The 15,196-nt window shown below is 38.6% G+C and overlaps 1 protein-coding gene across 1 annotated transcript in view; it reads right to left on the bottom strand.

Moving 5' to 3' along the window:
• Positions 1-15,196, bottom strand: part of ITFG1 (integrin alpha FG-GAP repeat containing 1) — a 212,439-nt gene that overhangs the window by 190,434 nt on the left and 6,809 nt on the right. Inside the window, exons 2-5 of the mRNA XM_073307742.2 lie at positions 13,857-13,926; positions 12,684-12,826; positions 9,643-9,700; positions 8,104-8,178 (exon numbers count right to left, since the gene is read on the bottom strand). Coding sequence (XP_073163843.1) covers positions 8,104-8,178; positions 9,643-9,700; positions 12,684-12,826; positions 13,857-13,926 — 346 coding nt within the window. The remainder of the gene's footprint in view (positions 1-8,103; positions 8,179-9,642; positions 9,701-12,683; positions 12,827-13,856; positions 13,927-15,196) is intronic.

Genomic DNA, 15,196 nt, shown 5'->3' with positions numbered 1-15,196 from the left:
TCTAGTGCAGAAATTTCAATCTTCTTACAATTCCTATTTTGGAGATGGGACTACAGGTTATGGTTGAGTGCTGATTGCATGCAGTGCTACAAAGTGCTACAGGTTATGGTTGAGTGCTAATATGCATCCACAAAGAGGATTTGGGGAGGGGTGGTATTTAAGAGAGTGCAAGAATTGCAGGAAATTAAACAGCTGCACCCAGCCCAGAAGTGAAGGCTTTGTCAGGGGCAGCAGGGGAAGGAATTCCCATGGGATCTTTTAAGACTTGCCTTCCCTGTTTATACCTCACCCCCCTAATGCGTGCACAGACTCCTCATAAACTTGGGAGAAGCAGGTAGTGGGACTTCTTGGCTGGAAAGAAGGGTGTTGTAGACGGTCTACTGGTTTATCCAAAGGGAGGGCTTATAAACCCTTTCCACTGCCCAAGTGTAATCCTGTGTCTGGCAGTAACAGCCTTCCTGGTCCTTCCCTTCAAATTAGGGTAGGAGCATATTTCTGGACCCTGCTGGCCACATTTTTGGAGCTGAGAAAAACTTTTTCTCCTGACTACCAGATTGGCCTGGGAGATGTGGATTTTTTTCACCTTCCTGTCAGCAGGCCACAGACCCAGCGGGCAGTTTAGGTAGTAAGGTGGTCATGTTTTTGCAGCTCAACAGATGTCCAGTGCATGTGAGATTCAGTTCACTGATGAACTGGAACTGAAATAAGAATTAGGGGAGGACATTTACTAAAGATGGTGGTAAAAAAAGAGATGGGGCTCTTCATGGCTGGTACAGCAAGGAGCCAGCCATTCCCACCCACAACATATCCTCAACCCTTGTCTGAGGGGAGGGTAGTGGAATCACAACAGTGTTGCTGGAACCAGGTTAAAGGTCTGGAGACCGCAAGAATGGTAGCAGCCCTGACTAAGGGCTCGTCTACACTGGCAATGCTACAGTGTTGCCGCGGCAGCACTTTAACATGGTTTGTGTAGTCACGGCAGAGGGCAGGTGCACTGTTTACACTGGCACTTTACAGCGCTGAAACTTGCTGCGCTCAGGGCAGGTGTTTTTTCACATCCCTCAGCAAGAAAGCTGCAGCACTGTAAATTGCTGAGTGCAGACAAGCCCTCAGATGGTGCAGATTACAGGAAGAAGGTATGCAGCAGAGTCATTGCCTGATAATTTCCCTAGGCTGCAACTTAAGTTAGTGAAGTTGCAGCCTAGTTAGGCCACATTCCTCATATGTCTTGTCCTTTTTTCCTCTTCAATGAATAAATACTACACTTCTAAATAAGTCTGGACACAATCTAGCAATGAGAACTGAGTTGCAAGAAGCAGCATACGCCTAACTCAGATAATATAAGGACCATATTTAAAGTGAATACAGAACACTGGCAGTTTTAGCTTTTAAAGCTCTTCATTTGTTGCTTTCTTTATTGCTACTTTCCACAGGCATGACTCATTTTTTGTTATCTAAAAGAGTCTACCTTTGAATGAGAGAGACAGAACCATTGTTCCACTCAAGTGGGTTTCCAAATCATTTCCCAGCTCCACCTATCTTCTTCAATCTATAAAGACTTAATATTTGTAAAGCTATTCTGGGGGTAAGTTACAATTCAGAGCAAAGGTGACCTGCTCTCCTTTGAGCTCACATTAGTGTAATAAAAAGGGAGAAAAACCAAGCCCTGTCTACAGTAGTTTTTGATTAAAACATGTTGTTCATGTCCATCTTCAGAAAACTAAACTTTTCTATCCATGGATCATACTTCTTTCAAGTGGAAACTACAAAGACATAATTTAACAGAACTAGAAAAAACACGTCTGTGATTATATGAATTGTATTTAATATGGAACTGTCTGAAGATTGTACTGTAGGTGATCATAGAAAATAGCTGCCTTAATTCACCGTGAATAGCTGCTCTTCGCTACATTTCTGCTCTTTCATGCTGCAGTTTGTTTAATTAGGCAGGCTTATTTCCAAGCTCTTATTAAAATGCTCACATCACCATCCTGGTTCATGTTTTTCAATCAAACAAATATCCACAAATATTTCCAAGCTTTCAGGTTCCAGCATGGCAAGCCTTTCAAAGGACAGTGTTTGAATAAGACGTTATTTTTCATATGCAGAAGTCTTAACTATTACATTTGGTAAAAATCCAACTCAATGTTAATCAGACACTACATGATGGGTGTTAGTAGTGATTCAGTTATTTCAAACATAGCTCTAATTAGGTTTTCCCCAACACCCAAAATAGTTCTCATTGTCTGTAGTTGTAAGGGTTAAGATCAGCAAATATCAGTATCCAAAGTGTATCTTCCATAGATTTAAGATTTAACTATGAAACTTTGAAACAAAACACAGAAAAAACCATCCTGTGCAATTAAAAACAGATCTACTGAAATTATATTCCAGAACATTTACTTCTAGAGAACTATAAAACAATTAAGAAAATGGAGAACTGTTGAAATCTCCATGACAAGCCTAAACTTTTTCCATTAAAAACTAAACATTGGTTTTGTAAGGAAATAAAATAAAGCTATATTTTCCAAACATTATCAAACAGATTATATTCTGACCTATAACATTCAACCTTCTTTTGAACTATTAATCTATTTCTTTGTACCAAGGTGCTGTTATAAATATTTCTTCACAGAATATTAACTGTGCTGTTCTCCTACAAAGCTGATAAAATCTTCCAATATAATCACTGCAAGGTTACACTTACTGTCATGAACACCCTTGGGGGAATTTGCAGGCTTTGTTCCATAAATCTCAGATTTAAATAAAAGTCAACTTGATAAAATTCAAGCTGAGATTAATGGTCAAAAAACTCTCTTTTAGAAGGGCATAAAGACTTCCAATTATACATTTGCAGGATTTAAAAATAATCACAATATTGTTTCCAGTCCTATACTGTAATTCTTTGTTTATCAAAAAAGATCTAGAAATCTTCAAATAACCCTGTACTAAAAGGAAATGCTCTTATTGAGAATGATATTAAAATGATGCTACTAGCAATGATTACATTTTGAGTAAATGGGTTACACATTTGCTAAAACCTCTTACTATCTATCTTGGACAACAACATATCAGACTAATATCAAGAATAAAAAAATTATTTAATTATACATTGCTTAAGGTCCAGGAAGATGGAAAGTTAGAAATGCTGATGTACGGTTTCTATGGAAACAGGTATAATCTGATTGACTTCTCTAGTTCTATTGGGCTTCTCTTAACACAACAGCTAAAAAATGCCCCAGGGAAATTCAAAACACTTCACAACAAACCATTTCTTTTAAAGTGATGAGCATCAGTGTTGATTATATACACAAAAAAACCCCAAACAGCTGTCAGAGACTAACTACATCTGGATTTACTATGCAGCAAATATCATTGTACATTTTCATATTAATACAAACTACTAAATAATCAGATGTTAGATAATACTACAACGTTCCAGTTAAAAGCTGAAAAAACAGTGCGTTCTGAGACTCAAAACTGCTATTCATTACTTGTGATTTAATTTAAGCAGACACTACTAAAAAACAGAGGTGTGAACAGAAAGAGGGGGCTGTTCCAGTGAAATGATGTAATGCACAACTGATCTAGGAGCCTGTGTCCTAAATGCCTAATGAAATTGACAGGAATTGAAAGAACTCAGTACATCAGAAGATCAGACCTAAAGATGCACATATTAGTACATAGGTGCCTAAAGCTAAGTACTCACATTACTATTTGTAGAGGGAACCAAGTTTGAATTTTTCTGCTTGGGTGTGTCGGCCATTTTTCTTTTTAAAAGGATTTTGAATTGTTTTCAGAGTTAATATAGCTGTGAAAGTGAGATGTGTTCATTTCTACTTTCATGAACCACATTGCTATCGATGTTCTGATTCTAGACTCTTGTTTAGCAGTTATTTCTTTTCCTCCACTGGTAATGTATAGTAGGTGATGTATGTTGTCTGTATCTGTACAGGGTAGCAATATAATAGGCAGAGAATACAGCTTGATTTTCCAAATAGGTTAAGCCTTGTTGTTCAACAGGTATTCCCCTCAACCTTTGTGAAGGCAACGTGTTAAATTTTTCATTTTACTGAGTTACACCCAAACTAAATAAACTTTATACATAATCATGCAATATCAATTGCACAGTCAGGTAAATTCTCTTTAGAAAATTAAAACTTTAAATTAAATTGTTGGGTACAAACTAAATATTTCATATTTAAATGTACTAGAATGTTTATATAAATTACTTTAGCTGGTCAGGTCAATTCCACAGTTTTAAACACGTGGGACTGTTTTGTTACTGTAGTATTCTCTGTAAATTAAGAAAGTCCACAAAACTTCAAAAGAAAAGAAAAAAAGAATATATACAATGGGTTGGGTATTTTTCCCATGTACCAGGCTGCTAGCAATTCACATAGAAAGCTTCATGTGCTGAGCTCAAAAGAATTCACAAAGAAAACCATGATGGACTAAGGTCCACAGAAGAAAAGCAGCATATATATAACCCTCTCCTGAGGAAATCCTGAGCCCCCCACAACAGTGGGCTGTCTCTGCTGCTTTTCTGCTGCACAACTTTTGATACTCCCCCACCTTCTGCAGAGCTCAGGAATCCTACAGAAGAGAAGTAGAAGTGAGAACCAGAGCTAATTTGGGTTATCCAGGAACTCTGGATGTTAAGAGTTTTGCAAGTTACAAGGAGCAGTATGGACCACGCAAAAAGAACATTAGCTTAGATCGCCAACCAGTCAAAGTACTGAAGCATGAAACTTTTATGTGCATAAAACTTTGATGAGCTCAACTCATTGAAGTTAAGTGTAGGACCGGCTAGAGAATTTTAATGCACTTATCGTTAATTATTTTTAAATTTGTGAAGTTCATTACCCAAAAGTTGTTGGTTTTATACCTTGTTGCAAGTTATAAACTAAGTAATTATGGATTTTAAAAACTGAAAGTAAGTACAAAATGAATCTGATCTGAGTATGAATGATGTGCAAAACGAATCTGATGTAAATATGAAACAAGTTACATTACTCAAGCCTTCTCTGTGCTGCATCTCTCCCGAGTACCTCTCCAGTCACAACCGAAAGTCACATTGTTCAGCCAACTCTAACCCCTCCTTTCGTTAACTTCTCTCTTTCTGCTTCCAATTCAAAAACTTTGCCCTACCTTCTAAGCTCTATATAATTTTGCCTCTACCTACATCTTTGATCATCTCCAAGTTTTCCTGGTCATGACCTACAAGCAGCTGCTTTTTATCTTCACAGTTCCTTCACGTTCACCTCCAATAATCACCTTGGTCCCCATGCATGCTGTCCCCTAACCTCAGAATAAATTCCCTGATCACATAGGCCATGTAGCTTCTCTTTCCTCCTTCAATTCTCTCCTTAAAATCCAGTTCTGCTATCTTCCCAATTTGTACCATACTCTTGTAAAAGGCAAAAGTGTAAATTCTGAGTTTGGGCCTAGTTGCCTATTATAGAGATCCCTATTCTATACAGACTTCAGACTTTCTGTCTTCAATGAAGTTCCTCTATCTAGAAACCAGAATACTTTCCACATATAATTTCATAAAGAACATGAAGTGTAGGCTCTATATACCCTGCTTAACAGTTGTTCATGGAAGGATTATGCTAGTAACCCAGAATGACTCGAATTTATGTCCCAGGTAAGTCCCAGTCATAGTAGGTATTACTAGCTGAAGTGATCCTTTTCTTCGCCAGGTAGGATTCATAAACTAGCACTTTGGAAGGGTGAACGGTCTTTGAGCTGCTCCTCCAACTTGTTAAGCTGCAGAACCAGGACCATGTTTAAAGTAACTGAGAGCATACTGTGTCAAACAGGTTTTTGATCTAAATTCCCAAAGAAAAAGAAAAAACAGTTCTTTACTATTAGTTTTCTTAGCTAACCTCTCATTCTCATTTTCCCTATAGGCATTTTATTTTTTTAAACTGTCTCTACTATCTGATGGGGATGCATGTGCTTTTATCCTGCTTTTGCTATATTAGCCATGTCTACAACATCTTCTAATCACCAAGAAAGTCCTTTGCTCAGGGTATAACCAGAAATCCCAGATAAAGTTTAAATTTTTATTCCAGTATTCACTAGCAAGTCTTATACTGAAACCAGCTTTTTGTTGAAGAGATTCATATTCTGTTCCACTGTTCTTGAAATTCTAACCACCAGACACCCAACTATAAGTTTGCAGTTAGAGAAATACAGAAAAGGACTTTTATTTTCTCATTGCTGCTCTAATCCTGAGGAAAAATGCATCTCTCTTCCTTGATAGATCTCTGCTCTTTTAGGATAGGTCTGCATTTGAAACTTGGGGTTTTTAATCTGAATTCCCAAAGAAAAATAATGCAGTTCTTTACTATTGGTTTTCTTGAAGTATTTGGGGTGTGATTCCCAGGTTGAGACATACTTGCAATAGCTCTTATAGAACTAGCACACTAAATATAGAGTGTAGCCAGGGTAACATGGAGAAGGGGAGAAGAGACTAGTCACCCCAAATACTTACCATTCAAGACCCTAGACATATACCCTCTTACACATAATAGTTTCTCCATGCAGACATATTTGACTTGGTGAACATTAGATACTATAATGATAGGTGCTATAGAAAACCCTAAAAAAAAATATAAAAGGTTAAAGAACAGTCTTGGGGTAATTAAGTCAAGTGGTCTTCCCTGCAAATATATAAGATTAGGAAAAGGAAGATATAAACCATAACTGAATAAATATGGAACAGTTAACTTAATTCTGATGCATACATTCTCCCAACATCACCACACCCACATAACAGTATTTAAAAAGGAGTCAGATAAAGCTTTTAAAACAAAACAAAACCCCTACAAATTTGGAAGTAAATGTTCTCTTGTAAATTGCCTCTTGCTTAAATACAGCTATTTCAAAAGCTAAAATTCAACAAGGTATTACTGCACGGGAATTAGTACTGGATATTTAAAAGCAATTAAAATTCAATAAAAAATGGAAAAAACTTAATATTTTCATATTGTGCATTTGATCTCTTTGCTGTAGTGTAGGCGGAAGGTGCAGAGAGCCCCAGCCTATTCTTATACAGGAGACTACTCCCACAAGGAACCAACAAGTAAGTGGAAGGGAGGAAAAGAAAACAAGACAATTATAGACTTAGTCCAACAGTAATTGGTGTAAACAAAAACCCCAACAGCATTCACTCAGTTAAAATTTGTTCCAAAGGCTTTAGGCAACACAATATCAGGAACTAATTTCATCTTTAGGCAATATTTTACTATTAATCCCTGAACCAGCCAAGTGTACCTCTGTGTATGTCAAAACTATACATACTTTATGCCTCAATCTGAGCACATGAAAAATATTGCACACATTTTTCATGTCTGTTCCCTAATCACTAATGAACAGCACACTGGTATCTTCCGACATACTTTTGCATTTACATGAATGGAATCTTGGAGTGTATTAGGCCAAATATAAGTTATAGACTTCAGTGTGTACACAGATGACAGGTTTTTGTTACATATTTGCACAGCACCAATCAAAAAGACTCTGGCATCTATGTTCTACCATAATAAAAATAAATGAAATTGAATTCATTACCACTGTACACCATAATACACCTCTACCCCGATACAATGTGACCAATAGAACACAAATTTGGATATAATGTGGTAAAGCAGCACTCCGGGGGGGAGGGGCTGCACGCTCCAGTGGATCAAAGCAAGTTCGATATAACTTGGTTTCACCTATAACGCAGTAAGATTTTTTGGCTCCGGAGGATAGCATTATATCGGGGTAGAGGTGTAGTTGCAAGAAACCACCATGTACTTTCTCATACCAGCCACCGTTACTCAAGTTTTAGGTTCTTGAAACCGCCACAGAATTTCTAGTTTATTACACAGAAGTGCACAGAAATTAGATCCTGTGTGCCACAGAGTACACAGAACATTGCTCCTTAAGATATCAAGAGGAAGAGGGCCAACACAAGAGCTCCATGTCTATACACCACCCGCTCAACATGGAAATTTCATGCACTTATACTTACAGTAGAATTGGGTGTGCCAACAACTGATATAAACATTCATGTTACATGCTAATAAATAAGTAAACATTTTAGCTTACCTGCCTATCAGTATCTGAGGCCTATCTGACTCGTTTGTGACACCAAAGACATCAGGAATTAAATCACCATTGAAGCTGAAAATGTGAAAAACAAGCTGTGTCATCTTATCCTTTATTAAAAATGTTCAGTCTGACTATTCTAAATCATCCCTTTGTATTTGGGACTCTAAGAATTGAAAAACTTGATTCTGTGCATTCTTCTCTGAAGATTCAGTTCTAGTCTGCACTACAGTAGAACATCAGAGTTATGAACAGAGTTACAGACTGACTGGTCAACCACACACCTCAGTTAGAACCAGAACTATGCAATCAGGAAGCAACGGGGGAAGAGGTGGGGGGTTGGAGAGAAGCAAATACAGTGCAGTACTGTGTTAAGCGTAAACGACTAAAATGTAAAGGGAAAGTTTAAATCAACATGCCCACAATCCCTACCCTAACCAGACCTATTAGAATGATTACCTACCAGCCACCATCCTTTTAGCAGATCTCTGCGCCTGTCTTCTCCACTGTCCTACCTTAATCTCCCCACAGTCCTTATCAGTTGTGGTAGCCTCCCTGCTTCTCCTAGGTCAATGAGGACTTTTAACCTTTCCTACAACATACTCTGAAGTAAACAGCCTCAGCAAACATGAAATTTGAGTTCACCAATCACTGTGACTGTGCAGAAGGGCTGTTTATTTGAGGTTGCAAAGATGACATAAGTAGTATGACAGATGCATGGAATATCCAAAGACTATAGTATCTACTTTATACATGTAATATGTATCTGTTTGGTCTAGGGATTATATTCTAGCTCCACTGGGGGAGGTACAGGAGTTTCCTGCAGGAACTAAGATCACTTGGCAGGGACAGGGATAATTAATGCGAATCAGTAGGCCTGTAACAAGTCTAGAGAAACCTCCACCCTGGGGAAAACTGCATGAACTGATCTGATTGATGTCACCTGGGCAAACAAACAGTATAAAGTGACTATCTGGCTACATGGAGAGATTACTCTCACTGCATCCAAGCACTGACATGAGACTGTGACAAGAGATACAGACCTCATGAGAGGACCTGGAGTACTACGAAACCTACCACGGTCCTATGTAGCGGCCAAGTATTATCTGGTAAGCATGCATGTAAGCTGTTTATTGTTTTCTCTGTAATGCTTTTGTTCTGAATAAATACTTGGTTTTATGAACACTGGCCAGTCATTTTGTTAACCCTGTCACTGTCCCTGAGAGACGAGGACTGCAGATGTAGAATTAAAGACCAATCTATTGAGGTGATCACAGTAAATTGAAGCCTAAATGCCTGGTCTAGAGGCAGCAAGTCATGAGACTTCACCTCGAGGAAATGCGACAACCTACAGCCTGGATGATTTCATGTTGTGTTTTTAATATCGGGCACATTTCAGACTTAAGATATTAGGTGTTTTAATTTGACATTGTTAAATAAACTAAACACTTAAATGTTAAATATTTTTTAATATTTAACATTTATGTTCTAATTTATTTCTGCAAGTTTTGTTCAAGGTAAGATGCCACACATACTTACTCCATAATTAGAGGCTCATCATGAAAAGTTTTATTTAACACAGTCTTACGATTATAATCTGAAAACAGAGAAAGCATTCACTTGATTAAATTGCACACATTTTATGACATTAAGACACCCAGCCCTCATTATACTATATTCTTTATTAACTTTAGGTCTTCCAAAGCTATTTAGTGATTTTGTTTGTTGGGCTAGTGTACAGATCATCAAAAGCGCAGCCAGCCTTCAGCACAAACAATTGTCACAATTGTTCAGTCACAATTCAGTCACAAACAACTGACAGCTTTGAACTCCATGTAAATTTTAATTGCCAGCACAAAGAAGAAAGGCAATTCAGAGACCCAACTCTGGAACTTACCATCTATAGCAATGTGGGGGCTCAACAAAATTACAAAAATAACCCTTACTACAAAAGTCCATTTCTACCTAGGTTAGTAATCTTATAAAATAATACTAAAACGTAGATTGAAGCATATGAAAATATGGTTAATAAGGATAATCTGAACCCGTTGGGACAAAAACTTGTCCAGATATAACATATGCACAAAATGTACCTGAAAAGTATTCTTTATTCAGTGTTTCAGAGTAGCAGCCGTGTTAGTCTGTATTCGCAAAAAGAAAAGGAGTACTTGTGGCACCTCAGAGACTAACAAATTTATTTGAGCATAAGCTTTCGTGAGCTACAGCTTACTTCATCGGATGCATTCAGTGGAAAATACAGTGGGGAGACATATACACAGAGAACATGAAACAATGGGTGTGATCATACACACTGTAAGGAGAGTGATTACTTAAGATGAGCTAATACCAGCGGGGGGGTTGGGGGGAGAGAAAACCTTTTGTAGTGATTATCAAGGTGGGCCATTTCCAGCAGTTGACAAGAACGTCTGAGGAACACGGGGGGGGGGGAGGGAGGGGAATAAACATGGAGAAATAGTTTTACTTTGTGTAATGACCCATCCACTCCCAGTCTCTATTCAAGCCCAGGTTAATTGTATCCAGTTTGCAAATTAATTCCAATTCGGCACTCTCTCCTTGGAGTCTGTTTTTGAAGTCCTTTTGTTGTAATATTGCGACTTTTAGGTCTGTAATCGAGTAACCAGAGAGATTGAAGTGTTCTCCGACTGGTTTATGAATGTTATAATTCTTGATGTCTGATTTGTGTCCATTTATTCTTTTACGTAGAGACTGTCCAGTTTGCCCAATGTACATGGCAGAGGGGCATTGCTGGCACATGATGGCATATATCACATTGGTAGATGTGCAGGTGAACGAGCCTCTGATAGTGTGGCTGATGTGATTAGGCCCTATGATGGTGTCCCCTGAATAGATATGTGGACACAGTTGGCAACGGGCTTTGTTGCAAGGATAGGTTCCTGGATTAGTGGTTTTCTATTCTGTGGTTGCTGGTGAGTATTTGCTTCAGGTTGTGGGGGCTGTCTGTAAGCAAGGACTGGCCTGTCTTCCAAGATCTGTGAGAGTGATGGGTCGTCCTTCAGGATAGGTTGTAGATCCTAGATGATGCGTTTGAGAGGTTTTAGTTGAGGGCTGAAGGTGATGGCTAGTGGCATTCTGTTATTTTCTTTGTTGGGCCTGTCCTGTAGTAGGTGACTTCAAAAGGTTTTCTTCCTCCCCCGCCCCGCTCTCCTGCTTGTATTAGCTCATCTTAAGTGATCACTCTCCTTACAGTGTGTATGATAACACCCATTGTTTCATGTTCTCTGTGTATATAAATCTCCCCACTGTATTTTCCACTGAACGCATCCGATGAAGTGAGCTGTAGCTCACGAAAGCTTATGCTCAAATAAATTTGTTAGTCTCTAAGGTGCCACAAGTACTTCTTTTCTTTATTCAGTGTGTTGTTTAAGACTGTAGCACAATGTAAATTGGAAGGAGTAATTATTAACGAGGAGACTATGTGGAAGTGTAAACTGGCTGGGTGTCCAGCACTGCTCCCCCCACAGACCTCTCAAACGCTACATCCAACTGTCCCTGGCATATCTCTGTCCATCCCTGCTCAAAGCAGTCAGTTATATTGTTTCCTTTCACGCTGCACTTTCATTTGGACCCATCTTCTGTCCCCCACTTCCTGGGCGTGCACTAGTACCCTGCCCTTCCATCTTCTACACCTTCTATCTCCTGTAGGTATATAACCTCTCCATTAACACCATTCTATGCCTCTCATTCTCCAAGCTTTCAAGGTCCCCTAAATCCCCTCTCAGCCAACTGGCAAGGAGGCCTGCATCTTCCTGTTTGTACCTCACTCCATGTCAACCCTTCATATTCCTCCCAAATCCTCTGGTCATCTCATGTCCTTTCCTGGACATGCTCCAACCCATTTCCACACTCTGCTACTTCACAATCCATTACCCGCACTTGTAACTCAGCCCGGCAGCAACACTACTTGAAGTCAGTAGTAGCTCGATTTATACTTCACAAATATTTTAATATTGATTGTTTAAATATTGCTTTTAAGGCACTTAAAGACTCTTTAGCCTTCCCATCCCTCCCCAAACCTTCCCCGTAAAAGCTGCTTCTCAGCAAGGTCAACAAAAATTGAATAACTTGGAATTTCTAAACCAAACCATTTTATTAAATGTCATGAGCCCAAAAATGTTAGCATAATGTTGACAAATGAAGGAGAGATAAATTTTCATAACACTGTATCCTATTTCTTACGCATCTTCCCGAGATAAACTTTAGCCTAGGATAAAAATAATTATTCTTGTCGATGCGGGGGAGTTGGGAGGAGGTAGAGGCAGCAAGAAGGGATGGGGGGGGGTAGAGAAAATAAGGTTTATATTAAGAAAATAGCTCCAACTTGAACTGTGAGTTGGCTATTGCTACTCCACAATAAAGAGACTGATTTTTTTACCCTCCTACCCACTGTAGTTCTACTACAAAATTTTATGCAGATGTGAAACTGCAGATCTGCTATAGATGTTTAATCAGTATTTCTGTTATAAACAAATAATGGTTATGTTGTCTAGTAAGTTATAAATAATAAAAAAATAATTAAGTTAACAATAGCACCAACTTACCTAATGTTTGATTGCGTCCCCAGAAAATAATAACTGATAGTTCATCGGTGACATGATTTTGTGGTTGTGTTGTCAGGAGGACATCCATTTGTGAATCACCATCATAATCTCCAGGAACCACACTGGTTATGACATCCTGATTTCTACAATTATAAAATTAAACATTTAAATGTGCAAATGGATGTGAGATTAAAATCTGTTGTCCCCTAAAATATTGAACATCCATAGACTAATAATTTCTTTTCTTTTTGCAATGGGTATATTACATGAAATTTTGTAGAATGAAAGTTTTAGCCCTAAGTCTTGGCAGACACTCTTCTCACACTCCCCAGTACTTGCAAAACTTTACTAGTCCCACAGTATAGCAACTTATCACTGCGGGCCCCTAAAAGCTCTAGTATAGACACAAGGAAACCTTCTAGTTTGATCCCAGTAGCTAGATCATAAAACATGATGTCTAAGCAGTTGGGACCGAAGCTGTAGATTGGGGCTTCAGAAAGCCCCATCTTTTCTCCTTTGTTGTGTCTTATTCCTTCTCACATACTATCTTTTGTTTTCTGCTGTCGTTCTTTTGGTCCACACACACATTGTTCCTTGAGTATCTGGGCTTTGTTTCTAAATGAGAAGCTTGAATGTCAGTGCACCCGTACTCATGTGTTGGCATGTGCAAATGTGTGCCTATTCTGTGCATGAGTACTCAGTTTGTTCAAACTCATATACAGTTATGCACATACATGCACATATGAAAGATGTAAATAAGGATATTCAGTTTTCTGTGCACACAGTAGATGGGCACTTGCATAGGAACTGGAAATAAGGCCCATATTCTCTATTAAATAAGTGAAGCTGAGAGGGGAATGTATCTAACTAAACATAAACCCTATAGATTACGAAGTTCTTATTTCCCCAACTTCTCTCAGAGGATGCATAAAATTTAGGCAAGTACAGAAAATACCAAATGGCCTTTCCTGACATCATTAAGCAAACTCATCTTTCAAGTTTAAGCTTGAATTCTAGCAAACAAACTGAATCATACACTTAAATAGACAAAAAAACAACGCAGAAAGAATCTTAATCATGCTCCCACCGAATCTTGCTTCCAATTCAGTCAGTCTTAACCAAAATGAATGCTTCCATCACATCATCATCAAGATATTATGTATCAATACTTACATTGACAACTTGACTTTGGGTTTAAAATAGGGCTCCTTTTGGTCTGCCAGAAAGATAAGTAATTCATTACCTAAAAAGGAAGCAAATATATAGCATTAAATGAACGAATAAACCCTATTAGATACTGGTTTTATGAGAATGAACACAATATTTAACAAGGTATGGTTGAGATGGTTTGCACTCCAAATATAATTGCTCCTCCCAGCTAATGAAGAAAAAATATTCAAAGGTGACCAAGTCTCATTTCTTCAGGGCCGGCCCACAACATTTTGGCACCTGAGGAGGGGAGCTGAAATGATGCCCCCATGCCTCCTCGCTTGGGCCAAAACTTTGAAAGGTCTCAATTCTTCTTCCTGTTCTACAACTCTCATGCTACTGCTCTGCTACCTACCCAATAAAGGAGAACAACTTAAAATACCCTGTTCAAAAATTTTAAGTAACACTTAACTTTCAAATGCCTGAACAGCAAACATAACTTTTCTTGTCTGCATGGTAAACACTGGCATTTTTATCTGTTTGAATAATCAAAGTGGTGCTTTCCGTGCCTTCTTGGTTGCAAAGATTTGAACTGCTTCCTAAAGGTCCACAGTCTGGATCAGCTCATGCTCTACTGAGATGGTTGCAAGGCCGACCAGCCTCTCCTGCGTCATTGTAGAGCGTAGATGTGTTTTTATTAATTTCAGCTTGGAGAAGCTGCGTTCTCCACTGGCAACTGTTACAGAAAGTGTTAGAAGTATGCACAGAGCAACAAAAGCATTTGGAAAGAGGGTGGTCATCTTATTTGTGCACATATATTCCAGAACAGCCTTTGGAGTTGATCCTGCTGAAATGTATCTTGAAAGGGCTTTCAGTTCATCACCTAAATCACTCGCATCAATATTGTGCATGTCATCATGTGTCAACACTGTCTCTAGTGCCCTGCACTGCATTCTTCAGGAATAGTGAGGAGTTTTGGAATATCATACACCATCCCAAATATACTGCTGTGTTTCCTGAGCTGCATGAAACACTTCAACTGACTCTATTGCACAATCTAGCACTCGGTTAAAGAATTCAACTTTGAATTGTTGTTTGGGGTCTCTTATAGGATTATCCCGTGCCTCGTAATCAAAATGTCTTCTTCTTCGGTGACTCTTGTATTCTTGAATGGGTGGGAAGATAGCTTCAGTATAAAGTTCCTCTGCCAGCTTCTGTGCATTCTTAAGAATGTTTTGAAATCCCTCATCTTGCTTTGTCCAGTTGTTCCATTGCTCCAGATATATCAAGGTCAACAGCTAGAATCATAGGATATCAGGGTTAGAAGGGACCTCAGGAAGTCATCTAGTCCAACCCCCTGCTCA

The sequence above is a fragment of the Lepidochelys kempii genome, chromosome 12 (genome assembly GCF_965140285.1).
Source record: "Lepidochelys kempii isolate rLepKem1 chromosome 12, rLepKem1.hap1, whole genome shotgun sequence".
NCBI lineage: Eukaryota > Metazoa > Chordata > Testudines > Cheloniidae > Lepidochelys > Lepidochelys kempii.
This window is presented reverse-complemented; position numbering and strand designations above follow the sequence as displayed.